This window comes from Crocodylus siamensis, chromosome 6, assembly GCF_052110815.1.
Source record: "Crocodylus siamensis isolate JL-2025a chromosome 6, ASM5211081v1, whole genome shotgun sequence".
Classification (NCBI taxonomy): domain Eukaryota; kingdom Metazoa; phylum Chordata; order Crocodylia; family Crocodylidae; genus Crocodylus; species Crocodylus siamensis.
The window spans coordinates 98740625-98753904 of NC_143400.1; the positions used below are offsets into that span (position 1 = coordinate 98740625).

The following is a 13280-nucleotide window of genomic DNA, read 5'->3' on the forward strand; positions in this document are numbered from 1 at the left end:
TCTTAATTGTAAATTGTCTTAAAATAAGGTATAATTGGAAAAAAAAATTGGGTCTGGAAACATCAGTTAATTTGAAAAAATTCTCTGTTTGTGTAGAGACATTTATCCTCTACTTTCTCTGAATAGTTTTTTTTTTATTGTGCGATTGCTAACACCTGGCTTTACATGTTGCTTCAGGTTTGGGCATGCATGTCTAGGGACAATTGCTGAATGATAGATTCTGGTGACTTGTAATTTGCTGCTATATTGTACTTGCTTGAATTTCTTTGCTGTTGTCTTGAAGGAAGGAAAAATATTTAGTAAAAATGTTTTTGTTTTGGTTGTATTTTTACCAATTTACCAACCTCAGTCAGTCCTGTCTGATCTTTGGAAAAGTCTCAATGTATGCAACACTGCTAACCCATGTCTGGTAGCAGAATTTTTTTCTTACTTCGTACAGGCCTAATAAACAGTATCACGTATTCACTTCAGATTTAGATATGGCTGACGCAGAGGACAGTGATTTGATTCAGGGATTCAAATCACTGTCCTGATTTGATTTGGCTGAATCAGATCCGAAAGATTTGGCGCCACTTCAGAGATTCGGCCATAGACTGACACAGCTGCCTCCAGCTGGTAAGTCTGTTGGGGGGGGAGGAAAGAGGTTTAGGGAAGGGAGGGATTGGGACTGGAACAAGCTGCCCAGCTGAGGCGGGGGGCATAGGACTCACGGGGACAGTGGGACGCGGGATGCAGGCGCAGCAGCGCTAGGGGTGGGGGCTCTGCCCTCCTGTCGCTTGCCCAGCCAGGGCAGGATGCAGACGCGGCTCACTCTGGGCGGAAAGGGGCAAGTGGCAGCAGGGCATAGCCCCCACTGCTAGTGCTGCCACATCTGCATCCAGCGCAATCCTGTCCCCCTCCCCGAGTCCTGTGTCCTCCGCCCGGGCTGGGCACGTTGTCCCAGCCCCAGTCTCTCCCCCCCTTCCTCCCCCAACCCCAACAGACTTACCAGCTGGAGGCAGCCCTGTCAGCTGCCTGCTTAGTCTATGGCCAAATTGCCAGATCTTTTCTGAATATTTTTCCTAATTGATTCGGGTGCTTCAAATGGATTTGGACCTGTTAATTGGTCTCCTGATTCAATTCGGAGATTTGGTCCCTGAATCGGGCCAAATCTCCTCTGAATTTAATTGACTACTGAAGCTTCACACAGCCTTACTGTTTCTTATGGGGATTTCATGCCTGAAGAATCTGGTGCAGGCCATTTTCTGTGACAGTGCTAGACTTAAGTTGAGCACTGGTCTCATTTGGTGTGGCAGTACCTATGAAGTAGCATGTGATGTTTGTCAGGATTACTCTGATAGTCTGGGTGACCAGCACAGCATTTTAAATAAATGTCTCTGGTCCATTTAATATTATAAATATCATATACACGTGGATTAAAAACAAAACTACAAAAAGAGCTTATGGGGTTTTTAAACCACTAAGTTTAGAGGCAGGTTTTTAAAGCAAGTCTCATGTTAGCATACAGAGGAGAATATGCAAAACTTGAATGGACTGATAAACTTCACATCCTCATAGGACTGTATAATTCATTTACTGCTGTGATCTTTTATTACAATCCTTTAACTTTTGGCCATTAAAATTATAATAATAAAAATATTGTCTTCTCATAAAGATAGTACTTTATAGTCAATTATGTAGTTAATAGATGCTCTGAAGTAGGAGGCCTGTGTTTAATGGTATGCTGCCAATCTGCAGATCTAAAAGTGTGCCAACTGTATTTTGAATTGTGTCTGCGAACCCATGAAAGTCTTTACAACAGGTTAATGGATACTAAAAATCATGGATTAAATATAAACATTGGATTTATGACACATTGTAAGCTACCTAACATCTAACTCCCCAGGTACCTCTCTGCTGTTTACCAGCTACCTCCCCCTCGCAAACTCTCTGTCACCCACTGACTCCCCAGTTTACATCTTCACTGACTGCCTGTCTTGCAGGCAGCCCAGCCCAGCCTCTGGCTGCTTTACTATTCATCCCATCCCGGAAGAGTACACACTAACTGCAGAGCCTTCCTTAGCCTGACTAAGGATATTTATACCCAAAAGCTTGCAAAGAAGAATTTTTCCAACTATTTGAGTTGGTCTAATGAAAGATATCAGATTTACCCAAAGACCTTTGTCTTCACAATAGGTGTTATTCATAGAAGCATTATACGTGGGTGTGGAAGAGCTGACTTGGTGTTTGCATATTTTATCCCTGCTGATTCCATTTTCTGCAGAAGCTGCCCGTTTACTAGAGGATGTTTTTAGGTTAAAGTGTAACAGCATGACTCCATCTAATAGGCACCTATTGAGCATGACACCTAGGGTTTGGGTTGGTAAACTAACGTTTGAACGTTATGTCTTATGCAATTCAGGTATGGAAACTGTCTGTTTGTTTAACTGACATAGTGATTTGATTTGATATTTTTTTCTTTTAAGGAATGCTGAAAAACTCAAATAACCAGATTAGCTTGTTTGATTTAAAGTGTGTGGTAGCTTTTTTAGGAGGTTGTAGGAAGGTAGCACTTTGTTCTGGTCAGATGGATGGAAGGAAATGAAATAAGGTGCTGTTTTTTGAAGGAAGTGAAATTTTGAGCTTCTCATCCTTGACTGTGCCTTTTAACAACTCCGGGGCTTGGTGCAAATCATATGGAAGTTAAGAATTAAACTAATTGTCCTTTTGTACTGCCTCCTCTGAGTCATATTTTTCACAACATATATTTTCAAATTCTTCCTTTAAAGGCAAATCCCCCTCCAGTACTGGTGAATACAGATGCTTTGGAGACTCCAGCATACGTAAGTTTACATTTGTTTTCAACTCTCATGTCTCTGTACAACAAAATATTTAATGCATGATTGATTATCTTTAGTTCTGTCATTACAATGAGGAGGCATGTATCATGACTCCAGGATAGCATTTGCTTTGTAGCTTGCAGAACATGAGCTGCCATTCTCCTCAGTCTCATATGTTACAAAATCCAGTTAACTTAAATTTCTCTTGATTGTTCAGAGGCAATAGAATACTAGTTGTATAGCTCAAATAGCATTTACTGTCTGAGTATTTGTTTTGGTGTTTTCTTCCACAAGACGAAACAGAGTCATTAGGCCGTTTTGCCTTGTGTCATGTGACTCTCTTATAGTGGTAAGCTTTTTTCTTTTTCTTTTTTCTTTTCAAGCCTTAACTAGCTGTTATGCAATGTGTTTCATCAAGTAAATAAAACAGATCTCAAACTGAAGATTCAAGCCCAGTTCTCATACATGGCAATGGAAAACAGATCTTGAATGCTGAATTTTTTCTAACCTGTTTCTTTAATAAGTGTAGTTCCAGATGCTGCTAATTTTTAAACAGAAATGCTTTCTTAGAGTAGCATACCAATGCCAGATTTTATATAACTATCCTCATTTTTCAGAAAGTAGTGCTTGTACTGATGTGTTCGGTGCTGGGAAGGTGTGCGTCAGCATGATGTTAGCTCTGCCAAGCGCTTGAAATGAGTAACTAGTACAAAGGATTGGAAATGAGGCTGAACTAAAGTGCATCTTTACTAGGGCAGGGAGTTCAAATCTGCTTCTGTATGTAAGGCTGAGTTAAATTTTGCATTTAAAGCTGGGATTTAATCATTTTGTTTTTGAAGAATACAGCAAATGTCTTTCAAATGATATTGATTACTCCTTTTGAATGCAGAATGAGTTAGCAGAAAATGTACAAGTAAATTCATTAGTTTGAGCTGTAGTTGGTTAAAAATGGGTCTTTAAAGAAATGTAGCGGTTACTGCTATATTTTTTTTCCTCTTAATTGTTTTTAATATGAAATAGCTTTGAAATTCCCATACAGTTAGCTCACTTAAATTTTGTATGCAGACCACTCTTGAGGACTTGTTTTTAAGTTTGCTGGCATTTTTGACATTATGCTTTGCAGCCAAAAGCGATCTATCATTGAAGATGCTGAAAATTTTTCTTTTACAGAATCCTTCACAAAGGAACTGCTGTATTTTAAATTGGAGATTCTCTCTCATTGCTTTCAATGGGACTGAAACAGCAGCAATCCCTAGCGAAGGTGCCCTCCATCAAAATGTTTGCTGCCTCCTGCAGCTTGCAAAAGGGTGAAGCCAAGCTACTTTCAGCTGAGATGGTGCCCTACACTGCCCTGGGTGGGGTAGCAATCAGAGCATAAGGTGAATCTATCTGTCCCTAATAGTAAAGCAAAAAGGACTTAAATACTTCATATTTCAGATCATCAGAGGTAGCACTTTTACATTTGCTTTGGTTGTCCTAAGTTCATTTATGACATTTATAGTAATTTTATATGTCAAAGAAATGTATAGATTCAGGTCACTAACTGGTAACCTGAGTGTAATCCATCTTTGCTGCTTCTGACGCTTCTGTATCAGGTTGGGTCATGGACGTGGCCACATCTAAGTCGTGTTGATCCTGACCTTGGCCAGGCTTTTCTTAGCCATCTGTCTGCCACCACTCTGCAGCGCTCTCTCCTTTCATCTCCATCTTTGTCTTTGGTCTGGAGCAGCCTGTCTGCTTCCATTTGAGCTGTTACTGTGTGGTTAGAGAACTGGTCTGGTTTAAGTCTAGTGCTTGGCATGTCCATTGTTAAACTCCCGTTCCATACCCAGTGAGGAAGCAAGCTTAGGAGCTACCTAAACTGTTAGTTGAGTCAAGTCTAGAGAAAATTGTGAGGAACCACAGAGACTCTGTGAAGAGAGTTTGGAAATACTGAGACACCATCACCTTTGCAAGGAGATGCAAGAGTAGGAGAGAGAAGTGCATTGACTAACAAATGGAATTCAGAAAGTAGACTAACTTTTCTTCTGCCTGTTTTGCAACAGAAGGACAAAGGGGCCTTCATGGAAATAGAGCAGTAGTGAATTTCGAATCGGGAAAAGAAAATCCTGTTCACACAAGGAGCATTTAAACTGGGCCTCTTTGCCACAGAGAGACATTGAGACAAGAATTTACCAAGAATCAGAAAGCCCCCACCACCCCCCACCCAGCACCTTGTATTGATGCTTGGCATGCAGTGCAACTTCAGCCTCGTGGTGCCGATTCCTTGTTGGCCACCCTCCCAGCACACGCTCACTGCCTGAACGGGGGCAGTCACTGGCGCTGTTCCTCCTGCTCCTAGTGAGCAGGTCCCTTCCAGCCTTATTTCAGGGGCAGTTGTGGATTTCAGGAGGCAGTAAGAGTCTCCCTTTCATCTTTACACACCTGACAACTGCTTCAGTTGTATAGGTCACAATTTCACCTCTTTGCAGGCTTGCCAGTTTCTTCTTTTGTGATGCGTAGATTTTGGTGCTTTCAGTAGTCTTGTGGTTGCGTGTGCAGCCGTGTCCTCCAGGCATTTGTTATCTTGCAATATGCCCTTGTATGTTGTTAGAAAGATGGGCAGTGCCATTGGTGTCTGCCCTGTCTTCTCATTTATATCAAGTTGGTCATTTGATACACTGCCTTGGTTAGAAATGCAGCTGTTGAATAGTTGTTAGCTGCTCTCAGTAGCATATGTATTTTACAATGCTTTGGGTCTGCTAAGGGCATACTTAGCAGATACCTTATTCCTTTTGCAGTTGTCTCCCTGCTTTTTCACTAAATGTGTTCCAGCTTCCTTCTTGCAGCGCTGCTGAGCCCTACGGGTATAGTGATTCTGTCTCTCACCCCTTGCATCATTGCCTACAATCTGGACGTTTTCTTGGTGCCTTTTGTGCTGTGTACCAAGGACCTGGATGCCCAGGTTCTCAGTCTGCTCCATGCCGTCTCCTATTTTTCTTTTTTTCCCCCTACCGTGTCTTCAGTGGCTGCCATGGTTTTGATCCTTTCCCTGGACTGTTCAGTTGCCAATTAAAAAACAGTAGCTCTCTGCAGGCCACTTCAGCTGGGATCAGATTCCTTTGGGTGTTCCTTTGTATTGGGCAGTATTCCAGGCAGCAGTCCAAGGCCAAGTGTTAGGGTGTGAAAATGCATGTTTAAGGAACACAGACACCTTTTATGGGAACACACAGATGGATTAAACTGTGCACAGGTTGATATGACTAGATCCTCCCTGACCCTTGGCCCCCCTCAGGCCCCAGGGGAGGCGCACCCAGGCCCAGGGTCAGGGAGGATCTAGTCAGGGAACGTCTGTAGGGACTGGATGTATTTAAAGCAGCTGGTCGAGACGATCTCCACCTCCGAGTGCCGAGGGAATTGGCTGCGGTCATTGCAGGACCCCTGGCACGGCTGTACGAGCACTCGTGGTGCTCTGGTGTGGTGCCAGAGGACTGGAAGAGGGCCATCGTGGTTCCCATCTTCAAAAAAGGGAGGAAGAAGAACCCAGAGAACTATAGGCCAGTCAGTCTTACCTCAATCCTGGGTAAGCTTCTTGAGACCCATGTCCACAAAGGGCCAGGGGGGGAGGTTATGCTTAGGGGCAACCAACACGGGTTCATTAGCAGCAGGTCCTGTCAGACCAACCTGGTGGGCGCCTACGACCAGGTCACCAAATCCTTAGACGCAGGGGTAGTAGTGGACGTAGTCTTCCTGGACTTTCGGAAGGCCTTCGACACTGTCTCTCACCCTGTTCTCATTAAGAAATTGGGGGACTGTGGTGTCAACACCCACACAGTCAGATGTGTCGCCAACTGGCGGGAGGGCCGCACCCAGAGAGCGGTGGTGGATGGGTCACTTTTGACCTGGAGGGACGTGGGCAGTGGGGTCCCCCAGGGCTCAGTCCTCAGACCTGCACTGTTCAACATCTTCATCAGTGACTTGGACGAGGGGGTAAATAGCAGCCTGTTCAAATTTGCTGATGACACTAAGATGTGGGGGGATGTGGGCACGTTAGAAGGAAAGAATAGGCTGCAATCGGACCTAGACAGGTTACAAGGGTGGGCGGACAAGAACAGGATGGGATTCAACACTGACAAGTGCAAGGTGCTGCACCTGGGGAGGAAGAACCAGCACCATACCTACAGGCTGGGGAACTCCGTTCTTGGCAGGGCAGAGGCAGAAAAGGATCTTGGAGTCATCACTGATGCCAAGATGAACATGGGTCGGTAGTGTGGGGACGTGGTCAGGAAGGCCAACCGCACCTTGTCACGCATCCACAGATGCATCTCCAGCAGGTCCAAAGAGGTGATCCTCCCCTTCTATGTGGCACTGGTCAGGCCGCAGCTGGAGTATTGCATCCAGTTCCGGGCGCCGCACTTCAAGAGGGATGTGGACAACATGGAGAGGGTCCAGAGGAGGCCGCTCGCACGGTGAGGGAGCAGCAGGGCAGGCCCTACGAGGAGAGCGATGGGACCTGAACCTGTTTAGCCTCCACAAGAGAAGGCTGAGGGGGATCTAGTGGCCTGTTATAAACTAGTCAGAGGGGACCAGCAGGCACTGGGGGAGTCCCTGTTCCCCCCGAGCACCACCAGGAGTGACCAGGAATAACGGTCACAAGCTGGCAGAGGGGAGATTCAGACTAGACATCAGGAGGCGCGACTTCACGGTCAGGGCGGCTAGGGTCTGGAACCAACTTTCAAGAGAAGTGGTGCAGGCTCCTACCCTGGGGGGCTTTAAGAGGAGGCTGGATGTACACCTTGCTGGGGTCGTTAGACCCCAGTACTCTTTCCTGCCATGGCAGGGGGTCGGACTCGAACTGCTCAGGTCCCTTCTGACCCGACCAACTATGAAACTATATCACAGGTTATAGAATCAGCTGGCAGGAAATCCTCCTGGAGGAGTCAGACTTCACGTTCATTATTTCACTTGGACAGGTCTTTATTAGCGTGCAGTAGGCTCTGGGTACGTTGCAGGTTAGGTTTCTGCATCTGCGGATACACAGGCCGCATAACACCGTGGCTGAGGTCCAGCTTATGGGAGAAGTGGCCCCCCTTGAGGTAAAGACGCAACAAAACAGCTAAGCAGCTTATTGTTAGACAGGTTGCAACCTACCCTGCATTGAATGATCTGGGCTCTGCTGAATTAATCGATGAATCATCCATTTGGACTGAATGTTGATCTGAATGTCGGGTCTCCTTTGTATTGCTGGCTGGCTGGGTACAGGGCTTGCTAGTCTCACAGCTTTACTGTACTCCGTTTTTCACAGAGATGTTGCAGCGCTAACGTTGATACACTCCACAAGTGTCACATGGTTTAATTTGCTAATAATTTGTCTTCAGCTGAGACTCCTTTTTTCTTTTGATAGACCTAAAAAATTAAGGTAAGCCACAAAAATGCCTAGCAAATACATTAAGGGATTGATTCAAATACACCAAGAAACAGATGATGGCATGCTTGGTTCTTCCTGTGGTGTTTAGCTATTCCAGAGGCCTCTTCAGATTCCAGGTCACTTAAACAAAAGACAATTCTGTCTCCACCAGAGTCATTGTGGGTTTTGCACTTAGATGTTTTGCAGACCCTACAATGAAAGACTGCGAGACCTAAACCTGTTCAGCCTTCACACGAGAAAGCTGAGGGGGGACCCGGTGGCTGACTATAAACTCACTGGGGGGGAACAGAAGGGTTTGGGGGAGACACTGTTTCCCTGAGCACCCTCTGGCGTAACAAGGATTAATGGACACAAGTTGTTGGGGAAGAAGTTTAGATTAGATATCCGCAAGAACTACTTCACAGTTAGGGCAGCTAGGAGCTGGACCCAACTTCCAAGGGAAGTGGTGCTGGCTCCTACCCTGGGGATCTTTAAGAAGAGGCTTGATGACTACCTGGCTGAACTTATTTGAGCCCAGTTTTTCTCCCGCACAGGTGGGGGGTCGGACTTGAAGATCTACATGGTCCCTTCCGACCCTACTTCTGTGATTCTGTGTGCCTGGGATTTCACTTCACAGCTGCCGTGCACACATTCCTAGGACAGTACAGCTGAAGACTGTCTATTTTAGTTTAATTACAGAAATCTGCAGGGTTTTTTTTAAAGTACCATAGTTTTGATCCTGTTAAAGCACTAAGTTCTGTGTAGTCATAGTACTTAAAATTCAGATGTACATTTTTTTTAGTTAAGAAGAATGTAGAAATAATGAGCAAATTAAACCTTGAGATAACTGTGCAGTGTATCAACACTATCACTGCAACATCTCAATGAAAAACGGAGCACAGTAAAACTGAGACTATCAAGGCCTACGCTGAGTTGGCCAGCAGTACAAACGAGACCTGACATTCAGACCAGTGTTTGATCCAAATGGACGATTCATCAATTAATGCAGCAGAGTCCAGATCATTCAATGCAGGTAGTTTCCACCCTGAATGCTAAGGCTCTGTAATGAATATTTACACTTAAACTATTTATAAAATGGCTTTTTATTAGTTGCACAGGCAAAATATTGTAGTGCCCTTTTCCAGGCAGGTGTTCTCTATTTTGGGAGCATAGAATTATAATTTTAGTGACTATATTTATTAAAACAGTCCATGACACCCATCAGTTTGTGTGCATACCATATTTTGTTGCATAGAACATGCCCTGACATGTCATGTACGCTTGATTAAGGAAAGGTGGAATGAAGAGAAAAAGATTCTCCTTGCAGCGAGTAACTGAGTAGCAGCAGCGAGGGAGTAGAGGCTGCTCCACAGCCGACAGGACTGTTATTACCATATTTGTTGCATATAAAGTACAGTACAATTTCTAGCAGCTGGGGTTTTATTTTAAAGAAGCATCTTGCTTGCAACAATATATATGGTAATAAATTATTTTAAATGTAAATGCACCTTGATTTGGTGTCGCACAAACCATTATGGTACAAATTCCTACGACTGTCCGGACTTCATAGATACATATGTATATGTTTATATAAAAGCCATCACAATTTATGTTATGTACTCTAGGCCAGGGGTGTTGAACTATCCTGTGTCCCTGACCTGGACCTGGACCATGGGGCTCCTTGTGACCCAGATCCAGGTTGCCTGGGGCTTCTTGGGCTGGATTCAGACTCAGCAATGGGGTGAATGGCAGCAGCGACTGTGGGGCAATGGTGCAGGGGTTAACAAAGCCATCACGTACCCTCCCTGCTGCCAGTGTATATTCCTATTGGGGTGCCAGGTCAGTGGCAGGTTCTCCCTTGCTAGCCTCGCCCCAAGTTCATGGCCCCTCTTGAAGTTCACTGGGCAGCAAAAACTGCTGCATGGGCTAGAGCTGGCTTGGATGCCCTGTCCTAAGCCAGTGGAAACTTTGTACGAGTATCTGTCCTTAATGAGTTCTGAGCTCTGTAAAAGTTGGATCTGTGCTCAGCTCCCTAGGCTTTAAAAGCTTTGATCTTACTTAAGCTTAGTGGGTCTGACAAATGATACAGCCCATGGGCGTTGCAACATTGCTGCAGACACAAGAACTTAACATTTTTAAAACCGAGATTGATCAGGAAAGTAAAGTCACACTATTGCCCGTGATGTGTTTGTTACCTGATTAATGGTGTTGCCTGTGGGTTAGTGAAGGTTGGGAACCACTGGTTTACACTTAATTCACTCTGGATTTAATCAACTCAATACTTAGGGGATTTTGGTGGAAAAAGAAAGGTGAGTTAGGAATTAATAGATTACAAAAGAAAATGGAAAATTAAAATGTTGTTGGAGATTTGGACCATAAATGAGGCCAAAAGCTAGGAATAATATTGCCTCAGGCCAAACGTTCCTGGTAATAATTATAAACTGGGTAAAAGTTCCATGCAAGGGAACGGCCATGTCCCCCAAAGAAAATAAGTAAAGCCTGAGAAGTAATACAGACTTCTCAGATGTGTGAGATAATCTGTATTGCTAGTGAAGACAGACAAGAGGAATGTGACTGGAAAGCAGGTGCTCACATGTCAGTAGATCCCTGACAGGGGCACCTGGAGGACAGTGGGTAATAGCTCTATCCTGTTTTCTAATTTCTAATGGAGCCAAAGGGCAAATTAACAACTGGCAAGGAGTATAAAAACCCAACCAATACCTAGCGGTAATCTAACCTTCTCTTCCCATGTAATTATAGGAGAAAGAGTAAAGGAATATGCATGTTGGCTCATAGTTACAAAGGTAATGAAAGTGTTAGGTTCATGTATAGTGTAAAATCTGATCCTTGAGGTAACTGCATCATGAATCAACGAAAAACTTATTAACTACTGAGCTAGCAATCATAAAAAATTAATGTACAAATTCAACTATGGACAGGCAATTGGATCAAGACTGAGTCGTGTTCTAAAATAGTGATTGTAGCGTTGTAGCTGTAATGGGCTCCGGCAGGTGTTTTCCAGCTGCGGTTTGCACCCCTGGGGGCTTGCACACTGTCTAAGGGGTCCACATGAGATGGCTATGACCAATCAAAAGTAAGCGAATACCCACACATACAATTCAGAGGGGTCTGCACCTCACTTTGAAATTTCCAAAGGGGTCCGTACCTCTGTTTGAATTTTTTTTAGGAGTTTGCAAATGAAAAAAGCTTGAAAACCACTGGTCTACAGAATAAATGAGAAGCAGGATTTGTTTAACATCTCTCTTTTTTTTTTTTTTTTGGTCCAACAACACAGTTCAGGAAGTCAGGCAATGTTTTAGGCACACAATGCTATTCTTCAGGTCACCTCTTTCCCATCTGCAGAGTTGGTCCAGTAAAAAAATATTTCACTTTGAGTCGAAAAACAAGTCAAGAAAATAAGTATTGGGCCAACATGGGGCATCATAAACATTCAAGGAAATGGAAACCTTTGAGTTGCCACTGCCTAAAAAAAAAAAATGAATTGCATGCTGTTCTGAAAACCATTGGCATAGCAGCAGAAGTAGCTTGAATGAATTGCTTGGAGTACAGACCCTTTCACCAGCAGTAAAAGCAAAAAGGTTCTGCCAGCTAGCTAGACTGTTCACAGGTCCTCGCAATCCTAGAAGAGCACAAAGTCCTAACACTGGAACCAGTAGTAGGCATCTCATGGATCCTTCATTGCTCTCCCTGCAAAACCACCCACAAATCAGCCTTGGTTTAGTGAACTGCAGGTCAATACAAGGCTTGGAATACGTAACGTAAACCTGTGTACTTATTTCAGCGTCATGCACAGATGCCTTTGCAACCTAAGGGAGTTGTTTGGCTGGCTCCCTTGGATACAAATAAGCTCAAAGGCAAATTTTTAAAAAATGTTAGAAGGAAATGGAAAACTGAGCTGGGACAAAATGGGCATAAGCAGCATCACATCTATCTTGCTTCAGCTTTTTCTAATTTAAAATTGAAATAGCCTGTTTCTTTCTTAATTCAGATAAAATATTCTGTTCGGTTTCTTTTTGCAGGTTCCCTAGAGTCTGTCACCTGAGGGTTTTGAATAGTAAAATGGTGAAGTGTTCTCACTACACTAAAGAAGTGTGCTGATCAGTCATCATGAATCATTTTCAAGTGCTGTAACGCTAGATGACTGTTTCAGTTACCACATGCTGTCCTTTTGGTAGCTAATAGCTTAAGGACTAAGTTAACATAAAACTAATCTCAGATGTAGCAGCCTCTATGATGCTGGCTTGTGAAGAGATAAAGTTTCATGTATTCATGAGGTCAAGACCTTTTCTTTTTTTATGGAAGAATATCACATTAAAAATACAGTATCCATTTTCAGTTGAAGGACTAAAAATTATACAGTATCAATTTTCAGCTGAACAGACTAAAATTATACATCTATACAGTAGTTTGCAGATAGAAGTAAGAAGAGTTTTGTAAATGCATTGCACCTTTCCAGGAAATTGCATGGATATGCAGACTTTCTTTCACGCTATCTGAAACTATCTGCATGTGCTTATTATGTTTAAATTAATTTGCAGCAGTGCCTAAGACTGGAGCGTATAGAAGCTTAATGGATATTAAAGATTGTGAAATTGGTATGGCACAGTGCAGGTACAACATCTGTGTGGACTTTTTTGTTTCCTTGACTGTTTCATAGATTTCATAGACATCAGGGCTGGAAGGGACCTCGGGAGATCATGGAGTCCAGCCCCCTGCCCAAAGAGCAGGAAGTCAGCTGGGGTCATAGGATCCCAGCAAGATAAGCATCCAATTTACTCTTGAAGGTGTTCAATGTAGGCGCTTGAACCACCTCCGCTGGCAGACTGTTCCAGACCTCGGGGGCTCGGACAGGAAAGAAATTCTTCCTTATGTCCAGCCTGAAACGGTCTTGCAGGAGTTTGTGACCGTTCGACCTCGTCATCCCTTGGGGCGCTCTGGTGAACAGACGTTCCCCCAGATCCTGGTGGTCACCCCGATAAACTTATAGGTGGCCATCAGATCACCCCCGAGCCTACGCTTTTCCAGGCTAAAGAGTCCCGTGGCTCTCAGCCTGT

General features: G+C 44.0%; 1 protein-coding gene across 13 annotated transcripts in view; it reads left to right on the top strand.

Moving 5' to 3' along the window:
• Positions 1 to 13280, top strand: part of DLG1 (discs large MAGUK scaffold protein 1) — a 313387-nt gene that overhangs the window by 176833 nt on the left and 123274 nt on the right. For all 13 annotated transcript variants that reach the window (XM_090054468.1, XM_090054470.1, XM_090054469.1 and 10 more), the window contains one exon: positions 2769 to 2822. In XM_090054468.1, the coding sequence (XP_089910594.1) occupies positions 2769 to 2822 (54 nt within the window). The remainder of the gene's footprint in view (positions 1 to 2768; positions 2823 to 13280) is intronic.